Consider the following 17,292-nt stretch of genomic DNA (forward strand, 5'->3'; position numbering starts at 1 on the left):
CATCATCCAAATTCATCACCGTATTGGGCACATGCATGTTGCCAACTCTCCAAATGTCCGGGAGACTCCTGAATTCCAGGTAGGTCACCCAGACTCCCGGGAGAGCAGGGCATTCTCCTGCATCTGCCCACTTCCTAGCCTCCATGAAGCGTTTCTCGGGGAATCGCATCATTTTGGCCCCGCCCCAATGGTAAAATGCCGTGCTTGCGTCAATACTTCCCATGGGTGGGGCCAAAATGATGAGATTCTCAGAGACCCCTCCCCTCACACCCAACTCCTACCCTAATCTCCCGGGGGCCAACCTGGTAAAGTTGGCAACTATGATAATTCCAATACATGTTCACAGGCTGCATTCTGTTAAAAACACAATATCATTTATTACAGGTTCTTAAAATAAGTAACTGGAGACAGATTAGCCATAATCACTAGAATTATAGGTTTATACATACCATTTTTTTTGTCAACAAAAGCGCCTTGAGGTGATTCTGGTATTCCTTTCCATACTGTAATTAACTTTGGGTAACCAGGATCCATAAACCGCATCTCTTCATTATACCTCCAGTAGCTAAAACACAGTAACATAAGTCTTAATACACATAAATACTCTACAATCTGTGACTTTCCAGGTGTTGTGAAAGTTCCGCAACAGTTAGGGAGCTACAGTTTGTCTTGTAGTGTCCTAGAGGATAAATAATAGGAGCTCTGCCTATGTCATATACTGAACAGGAGCAGGAACAAATAACATAATACATTTAGAACCTGCTATAGTATCTTCACTCTAACTGTCCTTCCTAATGTAGCAGATGATGCTATCAAACCTAAATATATTTGAGCATTGCTATTTATATCATTAGACAAACACGTATAGTCTTAATTAGTGTTTAGAAGTGATGGTGATCCTGTTCAGTATTTTTTTTAATATACTCTATACCTATATTACTTTACTATTTATTATTATTATTATTATTATTATTATTATTATATTTTATTTATAAGGCTCCACAAAAGGTCTGCAGCGCCGTACTTCACATATACAGAAAGCGACGGTCCGTTACACATTACAGATACATGAAGAACAAAATACAAAGACCAGACATAGTGAATAAACAAATATACAGATAAAACGTTGATGCAGATAAAACAATTTACAGGACAGTGAGTGAGAGTGATGGTAGTGACCAGCATGAAGTAGGCCTGAGCTTCATAAAACAGAGCTAGGGAAGCAGGCCAAGAGGTACAGAGGGTGATGGAATAGTAGAAGAAGAACACAAGGAAAGAAGACTCTGCTCGTGAGAGCTTACATCCTAAAGCCTGGGAACATGGGAGACAATAAGGTGTCTGTGGTGCATGCATCAGAAAATTAGGGTTCATTGAACCCTTTGGCGAACACTACATTTGCTGTAAAGAGGGTGGTCTTTGGGCTTGTAGCAAAGTCTCGCATCCACAGCCAGTGCCTATGTACATGGAGCGAGCGCTAAAGGATTAATGAACTATACATTTTCTAAACATTCGCAGCACATAAAAACCAATATGTACCAAGGCCTTATATACCCTGCAGGTGTCACTGTTGCTGTCAATAGACAGCAATTGTCAAACTGCAACACCTCACCATAGATAGCAATAACACAAGTGACACATGCAGACTATAAAACATATTAAGACTAAAAAATATGAATGTTTCAGCAAAGGTATTTGCCACAATTTTACAAACAAAAAGTATTGTACAACATCTAGGGGTAAATGTATGAACATGCGGGTTCTTCAACACCCGTGTGTTCAGCGTGTTCGGCGATTAAATTTCAAGCGGCGCTGCATTGTAAAGGGAAGTTTCTCTTCGAAACTTTTTCAGCACTTAATTGGCATTGTGTGACTACACACAGTCCTTGTGTGAGATGAACCAAGATTCATGGGATTGCAGCTTATCAATTAATTAAGACCCAGCAGTGCCTCATACGGCATGTGGTGTCACAAGTCACTTGATAGGCTGCATTCTTATGTATATTGGTGCACAGGCTGCCTTCAATGTAGGTAGGTGATAGATGCACTTTAATTAAACACATTATATATGAACTAAAACAACTTATCCACAGATTGTATTATACCAAATCAATGCATTGATGTTATTTCTGCTAAAAGATGTATATCTTCTGGGAATAAGCTATCACTTGTGCTGAAATAGATTCGACATCCCTACAGTCTGAGACTCTGATGAGTTGAATTATTCTTTAAAGCCTCCTGTGCTACACCACACTATTTTTGGAAAGTGTGTGATTGCTGAGTATGATAATTAGAGCTAGAGAATGATTATCTCCATCATAATGACTCTTCAAAATGAATCAACAACTGCATAGACAGCTACTTCATATGCCAATAAATGCTTATTACTTTAGATGGTTAATGCATGGAACAACTTCATTTAATGAAGAGATTTAATATTATCGTGTCCCATATGTCTGTCTTGGATCGCTCTATAAAAATATCATGTGGAAGACAGTGGTCTGTAAACTGTAGAGATGAGCAGATCAAGCTTTGCTATATAAAAGTATAAATATGCTTAGCCCCACATTATGTTCTTATACCCAGATAGGGACAGATGGGGGGTGTTAATATTGACTCAGGCAGGGGGAAAACTGTCCCTAATTTCCCTTAACAATAAAACATTTTTGGCCTTGGAAATGTACTGTATTATACAGCTCCCTTTATTTACTATATATATATATATATATATATATATATATATATATCTCCATTGGGCTCTAACACTCTTCTCTAGTGTTCTCTCTGCCCCTTCCACAACTGCACCTCTTTGCTACAACCCTCTCTCCAGGGATCTCTGCTCTTACATTCCTTAGTGTCTGCATGCTGCCACTTGCAGCAATCCCCCCTTCTCTCCAGGGGTCTCTGCTCTTACATTCCTTAGTGTCTGCATGCTGCCACTTGCAGCAATCCCCCCTTCTCTCCAGGGATCTCTGCTCTTACATCCCTTAGTGTCTGCATGCTGCCACTTGCAGCAATCCCCCCTTCTCTCCAGGGGTCTCTGCTCTTACATTCCTTAGTGTCTGCATGCTGCCACTTGCAGCAATCCCCCCTTCTCTCCAGGGATCTCTGCTCTTACATTCCTTAGTGTCTGCATGCTGCCACTTGCAGCAATCCCCCCTTCTCTCCAGGGATCTCTGCTCTTACATTCCTTAGTGTCTGCATGCTGCCACTTGCAGCAATCCCCCCTTCTCTCCAGGGGTCTCTGCTCTTACATTCCTTAGTGTCTGCATGCTGCCACTTGCAGCAATCCCCCCTTCTCTCCAGGGATCTCTGCTCTTACATTCCTTAGTGTCTGCATGCTGCCACTTGCAGCAATCCCCCTTCTCTCCAGGGATCTCTGCTCTTACATTCCTTAGTGTCTGCATGCTGCCACTTGCAGCAATCCCCCCTTCTCTCCAGGGATCTCTGCTCTTACATTCCTTAGTGTCTGCATGCTGCCACTTGCAGCAATCCCCCCTTCTCTCCAGGGGTCTCTGCTCTTACATTCCTTAGTGTCTGCATGCTGCCACTTGCAGCAATCCCTTCTCTCCAGGGATCTCTGCTCTTACATTCCTTAGTGTCTGCATGCTGCCACTTGCAGCAATCCCCCCTTCTCTCCAGGGATCTCTGCTCTTACATTCCTTAGTGTCTGCATGCTGCCACTTGCAGCAATCCCTTCTCTCCAGGGGTCTCTGCTCTTACATCCCTTAGTATCTGCATGCTGCCACTTGCAGCAATCCCCCCTTCTCTCCAGGGATCTCTGCTCTTACATTCCTTAGTGTCTGCATGCTGCCACTTGCAGCAATCCCCCCTTCTCTCCAGGGGTCTCTGCTCTTACATTCCTTAGTGTCTGCATGCTGCCACTTGCAGCAATCCCCCCTTCTCTCCAGGGATCTCTGCTCTTACATTCCTTAGTGTCTGCATGCTGCCACTTGCAGCAATCCCCCCTTCTCTCCAGGGATCTCTGCTCTTACATTCCTTAGTGTCTGCATGCTGCCACTTGCAGCAATCCCCCCTTCTCTCCAGGGATCTCTGCTCTTACATTCCTTAGTGTCTGCATGCTGCCACTTGCAGCAATCCCCCCTTCTCTCCAGGGGTCTCTGCTCTTACATTCCTTAGTGTCTGCATGCTGCCACTTGCAGCAATCCCTTCTCTCCAGGGATCTCTGCTCTTACATTCCTTAGTGTCTGCATGCTGCCACTTGCAGCAATCCCCCCTTCTCTCCAGGGATCTCTGCTCTTACATTCCTTAGTGTCTGCATGCTGCCACTTGCAGCAATCCCTTCTCTCCAGGGGTCTCTGCTCTTACATCCCTTAGTGTCTGCATGCTGCCACTTGCAGCAATCCCCCCTTCTCTCCAGGGATCTCTGCTCTTACATTCCTTAGTGTCTGCATGCTTCCTCTTGCAGCAATCCCCCCTTCTCTCCAGGGGTCTCTGCTCTTACATCCCTTAGTGTCTGCATGCTTCCTCTTGCAGCAATCCCCCTTCTCTCCAGGGGTCCCTGCTCTTACATCGCTTATTATTATTATCATTTATTTGTTAGGCGCCACAAGGTTTCCGCAGCGCCTTACATAGTACAAACAGTAGACCATACAGGGTAAAACATTACAAAACAATAAACATAAAGTAGCAATGCTTCAGAAACTCTGGGCAGACATATGGAGTGAGGGTGGAGCAGAAGAGTAGGTATGGAGACAGGAGGGGAGAGGGGCCCCGCTCATGCGAGCTTACATCCTAAGGGAGGGTGGACAAAACAGGCACGAAGGGAGGCAGTGATGCAAGGGAGAAGAAGGGATCAAGGGAGAGAGGGGAGAACAAGCAATGATGCAAGGGAGAAGAAGGGACCAGGGGAGAAAGGGGAGAACAAGCAGAATGGATGAGGGGTTAAGTGGATGGTTGGTAGGCTTTCAGGAACAGGTGAGTTTTGAGTGCCCGTTTGAAGGAGCACAGATTGGGAGCGAGACGGATGGAGCGAGGGAGGTCATTGCAGTGCAGGGGAGCAGCTCGGGAGAAGTCTTGGACTCTGGAGTGGGAATAGGTAATGAGAGTGGAGGAGAGGTGACGGTCATTTGCCGAGCGCAGGGAGCAGGCAGGAGTGTGAATAGTAAGGAGGTTAGAGATATAGAGGGCAGTAGACTTGGAGAGAGCTTTGTAAGTGGTAGTAAGGAGTTTAAAGAGGATTCTGTGGGGGAAAGGGAGCCAGTGTAAGGCCTGGTAGAGAGGGGAGGCAGAAGAGGAGCGGCGTGAGAGAAAGATGAGTCTAGCAGCCGCATTAAGTACAGATTGGAGGGGGGCGAGATGGGAGAGGGGGAGGCCAGTAAGGAGAAGGTTGCAGTAGTCAAGGCGGGAGAATATGGGTGCATAGATGATGGTTTTGGTGGCGTCTTGTGAGAGGAAGGGTCGGAGGGGTCAAGAGTGACACCCAGGCAACGAAGTTGGGTGACAGAGGAGAAGGTTGTGTTGTTAACAACGATTGAGAGGTTGTGGTGGGAGGGGAGTCTGGAGGGAGGAAAGACAAATGAGTTCTGTCTTAGAGATGTTAATTTTGAGAAAGAGTGAGGACATCCAGGAGGAGATGGCAGAGAGACAGTCAGATACACGAGAGAGGAGGGTGGAAGAGAGATCAGGAGAGGATATGTAGAGTTGAATGTCATCAACATAAAGGTGATACTGAAGACCAAAGGAGGAGATGAGCGCACCGAGGGAGGAAGTGTAGAGCGAAAAGAGAAGGGGGCCAAGGACAGAGCCCTGGGGGACACCTACTTGGAGGAGGGAGGGGCGGACGAAGAGCTGGATGTGGAGACAGAGAAGGTGCGATTGGCGAGGTAAGAGCAGAGACAGAACCAGGGAGGTCAAGAGAGAGAAGAGTTTGCAGAAAGAGGGGGTGGTCCACGGTGTCAAAGGCCGCAGAGAGGTCAAGGAGGATAAGTAAGGAGAAGAGACCCCTGGATTTGGCTGATAGGAGGTCGTTTGTGACTTTGGCCAGGGCAGTTTCAGTGGAGTGGAGAGGCGGGAACCAGATTGGAGAGGGTCAAGGAGGGAATTGTCTGAGAGGTATCTGGTGAGACGACAGCAGACTAACCGCTCAAGTAGTTTGGAGGCGTAGGGGAGAAGAGAGATGGGGCGATAATTGGCGACAGAGGTGGGGTCGAGATTGGTTTATTTTAGAATAGGAGAGATAAGAGCGTGTTTGAATGAGGAGGGTACTACACCAGAGGAGAGTGATAGGTTGAAGAGGTGTGCCAGGTAGGAGCAGGCAGTGGGAGAGAGAGAGCGAAGGAGGTTAGAGGGTATGGGATCAAGAGGACAAGTGGAGGGAGCAAACTTCTTCCTCTGATGTGAGGCAGAAGGAACACCAGAGTTGAGTTAGAGGGGGGTGGAGCAATAATGGCAGCGGGAGAGGGGTTGGAGGAGGATATGTTAAGTCTGATGGCTTCAATCTTGGATGAGAAAAAAGTGGCGAATTCAGCAGCTGAGAGGGAAAGAGGGACGGGGGGGTGGAGAAAGGAGGGAGTTAAAGGTGGAGAAAAGATGGCGGGCATTATGTCCAAGAGGACCATTTAAAAGACAAAAAAAAAGCATTATGTCCAAGTTCGGAAAACATTAAGGGCCTGATTCATTAAGGAACGTAAATGCCTATACGTCCCGTATATTGAGTAAAATCGATCTGCGCATGCCCAGAACCAGACCATATGCCAGTAAACGAAGAGACATCCAATTAATCTACAAGCGCAAAGAACCCTTACTACAGCCTACAATTTCAGGGGCGGAACAGAGAGGGAATTGGGCGTATGTATGTAATCATTGTACAGTATGGGTGTGCCAAGCTCGAGCGCATGCAGCAGCATCCGATTCAAGCTTTGGACATCTCTAAGGTACGTGTTTTCCTGTCGTATCACTTGCAACAGCTACAGGTTGGGTGTAAGTGCCGATTACTAGTGATGATGGTCACCTATGTATGCTAGAACATGTGTCTGCAATTAGGAACAACTGTAAACATTTATTTTATGTACAGCAGACATTCATAACATCCTAATAAATGTGTTTTATAGAAAAAAATGGAAGAAAATATGACTTTTTAAAAAAATGTTTTGTCATTAACAGGTGACAGGATGTATCCTGCAGTGTATTGTCCTGCAGAGCGCACCTAGACCCGTATTCAACAACAGACGTTTCTTCAGATCCGCTCCTTCTTGAACACGGACGTGTGCATTGCCGATTTACGCGCATTTTGAAAGAACTACAATTTACATTTGTTTTGCGTGCCTTAATGAATCAGGCCCTAAGGGAATTGTACTGCACCAAGTTCCATCTGCACTTCTCATCCTTCTTTTTAGAATGTGCCTCCATGTGAGGCTAAATACTTATCAAACACTCTCTAAAGTTTGGTTGTTCATATGAAGTATCCCTAACCTGAGTAACCATAAGCCAATCCTTATGCATTTAAATGTGTGTTTTTGTTTTAAATATTTCTTGTGATTAGTTTTGTATATGATTTATCAGTGACTAATAATGATATTTTGAGCTATATCAAAAGTACTGAAATATACCTTAAATCTGTCTAAGGAGCCCCTTGGGGTTCATGTATCACAGATTAAGAAACTAGGGTCTAGACAATACTGTACACTCCTTGCTTAAGTGCGCTTTTCCAGCAGCAGTGTGTCCCTTTTAAAATGTTGACAAACCTGGTTCAGGCCATAAAATAGCTGTCTCCACTCTACCTAGTAAGAAAATAAAGTTATGTCTAAAATATCATTGCACAAGGTTAGAATAATTTTTCTATCAAACCTGCTTAGACAACAAAGTAAACACATTGTACCAGATTGCCCTCTATAAACTAAAGAGCTGCACTACATTCTTTACTTTTTTATTATTATGCATTGGGTATATACATCCCAAAATAAATAATTATTTCTTAGTTTGGCTAAATAAATTTAGTATTAAACACACATCGCTCAGTTTTATCTCCTGTTCACATCTTTTTATTTTAATGATTTGATTTATTTACTACTTTGTCATGGCCCAGTGTGACTGCCGAGCACCAGTGGTCCATTGTCCATCCTCTACAGAGGCGCCCGCTCTGCTCCTCTATTCATGCATGGGCACTGGGGGGCATACATATTGAAGCCCTGTTTGGAAATTAAGTTCCTCCCTACCATTGCCATCCATAGTGTCCAGATATCTGAACGCAGAATCGGCTATGATGTTTTTATACAGTCACAGCTGGTTGATAGACCTTAGTTTTTCACTCATCTGCTAGCGAGTGCAGGGCTAAGTGGAGAGAAAGAGAACGAATGATGAATGTTTCTGTGCTCAGTAATAAGGCTGATCTCTAGCCTAATGAGGACATTCAGGGAGTCCCTGAGCCTCCTCCACCATCACAGATCTGACTTCAGATTGGGCCCTATAAGTTAAAGGGACAGGTGTGTGAGCAGGCCTGTGTGAGATGTCCTTGCTCTCTGATCAGGTATCCTCTTCTGCTGTCACAGAATGGGAGGAGCCAAAAAAGTGCTGATGTCACAAAATAGGAGGAGCCAATGAGCTAAGTGACTATGGAAAGTTCACTGGTTACTCAGCATGTTCTAATATTTGTTATGTTATGTGGATGTAAACTTGAAATTAGATATACAGATATATTCAGTCACTATGGCACCCCATACAATCAGGTGCCCTAGGCTGTTTCCCAGTCAAATTATAGTTTCAACCAGTACTTTGTCTGAGCATAGACAAATATTATGCTATAATTCAGTCACAGTTGAGTGTCATCTACCATTCCTCTGTGCTCACATACAGCCAGCTTTAACTTGCTCTGCCCAATCTATAAGCAGGTAGAAGTGGACTGGTGGATGATCTGCTCACCGATCAGGTGCTGTAAGCCAGTGGTGTGTGAGAGAAGAAATGTAGCAGCACTCTCTGAGGCTACGGAGGGGGACCCTTAAGCAAGGCCCACAGTCATCCTCCTTCATCTACTGTAACGGACTCATGCAGCTGTGGTTTGGGCAGATCAGTGCAGAGGAGTGGTGGGGAATACTAGGGGTGACTTGTTGCTTTGCGTTTATTATTATTTTATTATTACTTTATTTGCAGCTTTTTTTTTTAGAACTGAATCCCCATTTCTATTCTCCCATGCTGCTTTGAGATCTTGTGTCATGGAGCAGAATTGGGTTTGTGCCCACTTTTTGGATCTAAGTGACAAAACATCCAAAAATAATCAGGGTGATCGATGAATACCAATAACACTTTCCAAATACTAATATATATTATTTAATTACTTAGCTCTAACTCTACCGGTTGTCATTGCTTCCCAATGACTGTAACAGTTTAAGCAGGAGATGTTTGAGGCAAATATATTTCAAATTCATCAGTGTTGTCAGGTTCCCTCCCTCCCCGAGGCTCCCATTGGGGTGCATAGGAAAACTCAGGGATGAGAGCTCTTGACAACTCTGCTAGGAATTTAAATAACATTTGCCTAGATCAGATTTCCTTCTCAGACCTTTGCACCAATTGGAGGAGTCGTTGGAACAGAGCAATCTGGGAATTTAATTCACCTTATTTAACTCAAAGTAGAACTAAATTTTTAGATTGGGTTGCACTTTTCATTTGCGTTTTGCAAAGGCTCACATTTGTAGTCTTTAATACATATGATTTGCACAACTTGTTTAATATGTTGTAGGAAAGAAAAATATAACAATATCTTTCCCTGACAAAGTTAATGCATTAAACGTACAAATTAAAAAAAAAAGAAAGAAATTCACAGCTGCCTGTCAAATTTTCTTGCATTTCCTCAGTTTAAGTAACTTTCTATCATAAGCTGCCCTCAATCACATTAGCTCTATCACCTGAGGCAAAGTACTTGATAAATTCAGTTTCCATCAGTGAAGCCTGGTTGTATAAGGTAATGGATGAAAATATTACAAATATCCAATCTCAACACATATTATATCACTTCAAAAACAGTAAGTATGCTGCAAAAGTTCCGGACAGTAGCAATCTGCAGGCTCCATTTTCTGAAATCAAATTGTATTTTCTACTAACCTGTCACCCTTGAAGAAATAGGTTTTCCCAACATCTTCCCACCAAACAGCTGTGTCTATCCCATGAGATGGAATGCCGTGTCCCAGATGTATCAAGTCATGAGGATATCCAGGTTGTAGTGTTGTGTCTTTAAACACCCAATATTTGTTACCTGGAGAATAAAAATAGAACATATAACCAAATACAGTACTATTTTGTTCTGAAGTGGATTTTTTTAAGGTTATGTACTATAAACCTATTGGTTTTCTACCATCTGACTGTGCTTTACCCTGTACTGTGCTCACTGGGAGGTGGAAGCACCACCGGCTCTTGTTAAAAAAGTGTTTACTTAATCAGTATAGAAAACAATATAGTCTTAAACTCATGATGGTTTTAACATAGATTGCAGGACCGTATAGACCATAAGTGAGTGTAGGAGCACATAGCGCTAGGCCACGCAGCACATAGCGGTAAATTGAATCTCCACCGAAGACTGTAGGAATGTGACATTTTCGCATTGGAAGAAACAAGCGGATTAGGCCATTCCTTGTTGAATGTTGGCTAGGCGCAGGAGTACACATACACAGTTGAGATATTGTGTTGTATTAGGAGATGTTTACAGTAAGTGAGTTTTATGGGGTGGAGATTTCCCACTAAGAGGTGTTTCCAGTTCTGCAAGTGCCCAAAAAGTTTTTTTCATCTTTGTGAAACAATCTGATTGATACAGATCCTTGCTTGTGGCAGAAACGATGCCTTTGCTTTCAATGGGACACGCTTTGGAGCAAACAGACACCCTTTATACATGATAAAGATGCAGAGCTTGTTGCAAAATAGAAGCAAACTACTTTTAAAAATGAGCACGGAAATATACTGTATTTCTGTCTATATACAGAGCCGCGTACATCTCATTATGTGTCCACTACTGTATTGACAGTATACATGGAATACAATAAGTTATCACCATAATCGGAAAGTATTTGCACCTGTCCTGTAGCAGGGGCAAAAGATGTGCCTACTAGCAGGCATATAAGCCTACAGGTCTGCATGAGCCGCATTAGCGTAAACACATCTTTATTGTACTTGGCCTGTGTTAAATGCCCCATCCCTTCCCCGTCCTACCTCTCCAGGAGCAGGCGAGTGTAAGTGCTAGGTTCAAACAAATCCCCGTAGGTGTCTACTTCGGTGGTAGTCAGTTTAACGGTACTGACCACCCCGACACTAAAGAAGACGACATGAGGACTCCGATTCCATGCTACAGCGACCTGGAAAAAAAAAACGACTTACCAGGATGCAGATGACTGGATGGGACGACTCGCTGTGTTGCCAACTCTACAAAATGACATCAGAAAATGTCAACAGAAATCGCCACTTGTGTTAAAACGGCGATGGATGGACCCGACTGTCATTAACGTCATGTAAGTATTATTTTAGGGGTTAGGGTTAGGATTAGGATTAACCCTAACCTTAACTCCTAACCATAATACCCCTAACCACTAAAATAATACTTACATTACATTAATGACAGGCGGGTCCGTCCATCGCCGCTTTAACACAAGTCGCGGTTTCTGATGACAGAATTTTGTAGAGTTGGCAACACAGCGAGTCGTCCCATCAAGTCATCTGCATCCTGGTAAGTCGTTTGTAGTATGGAATCGGAATCCTCATGTCGTCTTCTTCAGTGTCTGTCACGAGCCGCGGCGGTACTCACAGCCGCCGCGGCTCGCATCCTGTCTGTTCCAGCGTCCCGGCCGTCACCATGATGACCGGGACATCACTTTCTTCCAGCTCCCGACCGTTGCCAAGGCAACGGCCGGGCAGCGTCGCGGCAGCCAGGCGCTCTTGCGCATTAGGGTCCAATCATTAGATTCAGCCTGTGGCTGAATCAGCAGAACTTAGCCTGCAAGTGTGGAGTTCAGGGCTAAGCCCTGATTGGCCTGTTGGTATCTGGCAATTAGCCTACAACTGTGGCTCTGCTTGTGATTGGCTCTTGGCTGCATTTAAGGCAATGAGGGCTGCTGCCTCATTGCCGGTTATAGCGTTCTGTCCTCAGTCCTGCTGCCTGCTTGTGCTATCTGTTTTGGTTCCTGCTACCTTGGATTTGACTACCCGTGTTTTGACCCCTGCTTGTTATTGGACCTGTGACCCTTCTCTTCTGACCTTGATCTTTTGCCTGGAATTCGGATTTTGCTTCTCTGCCTGTGAGTTTGACCCTTCGCTTGCCCTTGGATATTGCATCTGTGCCTGTGACCTTTTGACCTAGGATTCTTCTTATACTACAGTCCACCAATCACTCCACTTCTGGGAACTCCTTTAAGTCAGTATACGTTACGCGACCCTCGGTCGGCCCGCAGCCCAGTCTGTCCGCACCACTAGGGGCTCCAGCGAACACCTGGCCTTCAGAGTAGTTTCCGAGTTTCACTGTACTGACTTGGGAGTTCCTAACAGTGTCAGGGTATTCAGTACCGGTAATAGGTACTACAACCGACTACTTTGTGGGTAGGCACAGAGCGATTTTACACAAGATACACTACTCAAACTGTGGTATGGCCCACGCTACACAGTTCCTAAATATAAACATTTTACACAGGTAATAAAGAAAGGAGCAATTTTCCCTTTTGCTCATGACTTCACTAAGATATAAATGAAGCTTCGATGAGCAGTGTTATATTAGAACACTGTTAGTTAAAATGAATTATGGGAGTGGTCCCCAAGTTATAGAAGGATGATTTTCAAGTGACATTTACACATGCAGACTCCCATATTGCTCCATTATCACACAACTGGTTGGAGGAACTTCCCAAACGCTGCTGAAATACATTTTGCGTGCGCATCTGTGCAGCTTTGTAACTGACCGTGTGACTGCCCTTAAGGCTGTTGCTCTGGAGCTTCTTAGTAATAAGTAATAGCCTTGTGTATATTGTATTAGGGTTCTGACATTACTAACAAATGTAAATTGTGGATGTTGAAGTAAAATAGAGTAAAATTAACAAATAGCATCATATATAAATAAAGAAATAAAAAAATAAAATATTATCCTAATCTATATCAACTAGAATTATTTGCCTGTAAATTAAATATGACTTACATATTTTCATTGAAAAAAAAAAACCTTAACATAGTCTGAACTCTAAATTATATATGATAAAATGTTGTATGATTTTACCATTTTCAATTTAGACAGTAAAGAGAGAAAATTGGATTTCAGGCAATATCTCTATTGGTTGAGTTGCTTTAAATTGCAGCTTTGATTGTGCTTTTCCATTTTGCTAACATGCTTAAAGAACAAACTTAGGCACTGCAGCCTCAAAATTTTCCAATTTAACTCAATTCAGTTATCCAATACAGATATCACTAGCGGCTCAATTTTCTCCTTAGATTAGAGGTCCATTATATGAAGGGTGATGTTTTGGTGTACACATTTACTGTTAGGTCTGACTACATAAAGGAAAGAGTTTCACACTGACGGTTTGAGAGGCAGAGATGCCATTACTGTGATAGGCATCAACAATGTAGTATATATATATATATATATCTATATATATATATATATATATATATATATATATACAAACACACACACAGATACATATACACACATACACATAGTTTTGGCGGCACGAGGTGGACCTACACAAAGTTAGGCAGGTGGTTTTAGTGTTGCTGCTGATGGAGATATATATATATATATATATATATATATATATACACACACATATACATACACACACCGATCAGCCACGACATTAAAACCACCTGCCTAACATTGTGCCGCCAAAACAGCTCTGACCAATCGAGGTACGGCCTCCACAAGACCTCTGAAGGTGTACTGTGGTATCTAGCACCGAGGTGTTAGCAGCAGATCCTACAAGTCCTGTAGGTTGCGAGTTGGGGCCTCCATGGCTCAGACTTGTTTTTCCAGAACATCCCACAGATGCACAATCGGATTGAGATCTGGGAAATTTGGAGGCCAAGTTAACACCTTGAACTCTGTCATGTTCCTCAAACTCTTCCAGAATAATTTTTGCAGTGTGACAGGGAGCATTTTCCTTTTGAAAGAGGCCCTGCCATCAGGGAATAACGTTTCCATGAAGGGGTATACTTGGTCTGCAACAATGTTTAGGACGGTGGAACGTAACAAAGTAACATCTAAATGAATGCCAGGACCCAAGGATTCCTAGCAGAACATTGCCGAGACCATCACAATGCCTTCGCCGGCTTGCTTTCTTCCCATAGTGCATCCTGGTGCCATCTCTTCCCCAGGTAAATGATGCACATGCATCCGGCCGTCCACATGATGTAAAAGAAAACCTGATTCATCAGACGAGGCCACCTTAGTCCAATGCTCCATGGCCCAGTTCTTGCACTTATGTGCAACATTGTAGACGCTTTCGGCGGTGGACATGGGCCATCATGGGCACTCTGACCAGTCTGCAGCTACGCAGCCCCATAAGCAGCAAGCTGCGATGCACTGCGTGTTCTGAAACAGTTCAATTATAGCCAGCATTCACTTTTTCAGCAATTTGTGCTACAGTGGCTTTTCTGTGAGCTTGGACCAGACAGACTAGCCTACGCTCCCCACGTGCATCAATGAGCCTGGGACACACATGACGCTGTTGCCAGTTCACCGGTTGTCCTTCCTAGGATCACTTTTGGTAAGTACTAACCACTGCATACCAGGACCACCCCACAAGACCTGCCGTTTTGGAGATGCTTGACCCAGACGCCTAGCCATCACAATTCAGCCCTTGTCAAGGTCGCTCAGATCCTTATGCTTGCCCATCTTTCCTGCTTCCAACAAACCAACTTCAAGACAGTAATTTTAATTTTTTATTTGAAATCATATTATATTTAGAACTTCGACAACTCAACCAAAGTTTCTAATATGACGGTTACATTGCAATAATGCAGAACGGTAATTTGTTTCATAATGTATTAAATATTAATGTTTTTTTCCATCAAATATTTTAGACAATCACCAAGATAACTTTGATAATGATCTCTTGATGGCAACAGTTTTTGTTGGTGTGCAGAACTTACTGCGATGCTTCTCCACGACCTGCAAAAGGAACTGCTTCTGTTCCTCGTTTAGCATTATTGAAGCATTGAATTCTTGGATTAGCGCCACACCTCTCTCAGCAAGATCCTTTACTACCTTCACTGAGTCAGCAATCTTCTGACTGTTTTCAAGGTTTTGCCATTCCGCCGGGTCATACTCCAAGAAATCCTCAGACAGACCAAGAATTTTGAACAAACTCAGCGTGGATCTTGTGACGAAGTTATGTAAACTCTTTGTTGATGGCTGAAGAACTAGAGGAATGCGTTTCAGAGGATTGTTAGATCCATCTGAGTGTTTGATAATTTTTTTTTTCCTGTTGACACTTCATCATCAAAGAAACTGAAACCGACCAGTATTTCTGAAAGATACCATTGATGGTTGTTAAATGCCTCTTTGGCTACCATTGCAACTTCTTTGTTTGGATAGACAGACAGTGCATGTAACAAGGCAAGGTCATTCCTTGGAGCTGCAGTTGGTGATGAGCTCTGGAACCAGTATCTCACATAAATGGCAGTAATGAACAGACAAACTTCCTGCAGATGATGCCAAACTTTGTCAGTATAATATCCCACGAGTCTTCCATGACTCGCTGAACCTTGGCTGCTGTGGATTGTACTGGTTGCGGAACAGCCACATCTTCAGTAAATGGCCCGGGCCATCCAGCGAGTCCGATGGATAGCTCCAGGAAGTATGAAATGTACTCCACGTGGAGGAATGCCTCCCTAGAAAATTATGGTGAGTTCCAATAGCTCTCGGTAATCATCTCTCTGTTGGAATGTCTCCAAATGAGCAACTGCAAACTTAATGATGTTATCTTTCCAGGGAGTAACCACAGCTGATGTCTTTTCATCTTAATTGCTGTGCTGAATGAAGCTTGATCGATTCTAGGCCAAAAGTGTCGGAAGTGGACAAAAAGCTCCATGTTTGGAGACTTAAAAACATCATAGATACTGAATATCTCCCATATTATCACTCACTGACATGACTGCGGTGCATTAGGTTATTAATGTTCCCTTCTATTTGTTCCTGCAATTATACAGCATTAATAGAAATATTTATAATGCATATTCATAACATATATTGTGTATAGGCAAAGTCACTACGTCTGATATTGTGGAAAATCGTATAACATTAAACTTTGACTATCTTGTGTAAGTTGAAAATATGCACTGAATAAAAAAATATTCATGATTTAAAGTCAGTATAACAAGTGGAACCGAATGATGGGTTGGAGAAGTATGCAAATAAAAATAAAAATTGGCCATTGGAGATGGAATCACCCTAATATATATATATATATATACAAACAAGCACCTGCTATGAACCTATAAATTGATTAAGCAACTTACACTTCTGTATTGTATGTTCAAGTAGTTTACATATATTACAAGTTAGGAATCATCAATGGAAACAGAACAGGCGGCTAATTGTGCTCAGGGTAATGACGACAGAAACAAGAAGTTGGGGACTAAGCCCGATGATGAGTAGGCCAGGCTAGTTTGCCTGCCCCATTCTGACAGGCAAAAATAGCTCTAACATAGCTCAAACCAGTGGCGGATCCAGGGGGGGGGGGGGGGGGACAGCACACTGTCACTGCTGAACGGACCTGCACATACTGTGCAGCCGCCAGCAGCCTTAGAAGTCGGAGAGGGGGCGGGGCCTAAATCGCCGCCCCCCCCCCCCCCCCCCTACATCGCCCGGGGTATAATAATTTCCTAGATCCGCCCCTGGCTCAAACAGCATACATATTAGAACTATCTTGCCTATCAAAACCATGTAAAAAAACTGCCTCTTTTTTTAACGACTTGACAAGCGTTTTGCAAACTCCACACACAGTGGTAGGGCATGAAATTGCAGTTTAATCTTCTTCTGGTTATGGCGACTTCCTCACACCAGCTGCAGTGACAGAGAACAGCTGGAGTAAAAAAGCTGCTGGATCTATTTGACTCTCTCCTAGATCTACGTTTCTCCTGAAAAAATGTCTACAATAGTTTCCCAGTGATTCATACTCCAGCTAAACTGATCTTATAATGATTTTCGGTTTGTATTAGCGTTGCCAAGGGCAATTTCTCTCACATCTTCAATATAAAGAGACTCCACCCACTTGTGTCACATGACTCATTTTGAAGTTATTCAATGGAAGGTAAATATGAACCAGTCCTTCTTTGTGAATGACTCTTGGGGGCATATTCAATTACGATTCG

The 17,292-nt window shown here is 43.3% G+C and overlaps 1 protein-coding gene across 1 annotated transcript in view; it reads right to left on the reverse strand.

Annotated features, from left to right (window-relative positions):
* MMP16 (matrix metallopeptidase 16) overlaps window positions 1-17,292 on the reverse strand; it is a 205,363-nt gene that overhangs the window by 5,477 nt on the left and 182,594 nt on the right. Inside the window, exons 8-9 of the mRNA XM_075213754.1 lie at window positions 10,054-10,204; window positions 450-565 (exon numbers count right to left, since the gene is read on the reverse strand). Coding sequence (XP_075069855.1) covers window positions 450-565; window positions 10,054-10,204 — 267 coding nt within the window. The remainder of the gene's footprint in view (window positions 1-449; window positions 566-10,053; window positions 10,205-17,292) is intronic.

The sequence above is a fragment of the Mixophyes fleayi genome, chromosome 5, assembly GCF_038048845.1.
Source record: "Mixophyes fleayi isolate aMixFle1 chromosome 5, aMixFle1.hap1, whole genome shotgun sequence".
In the NCBI taxonomy this organism is placed as follows: Eukaryota; Metazoa; Chordata; class Amphibia; order Anura; family Limnodynastidae; genus Mixophyes; species Mixophyes fleayi.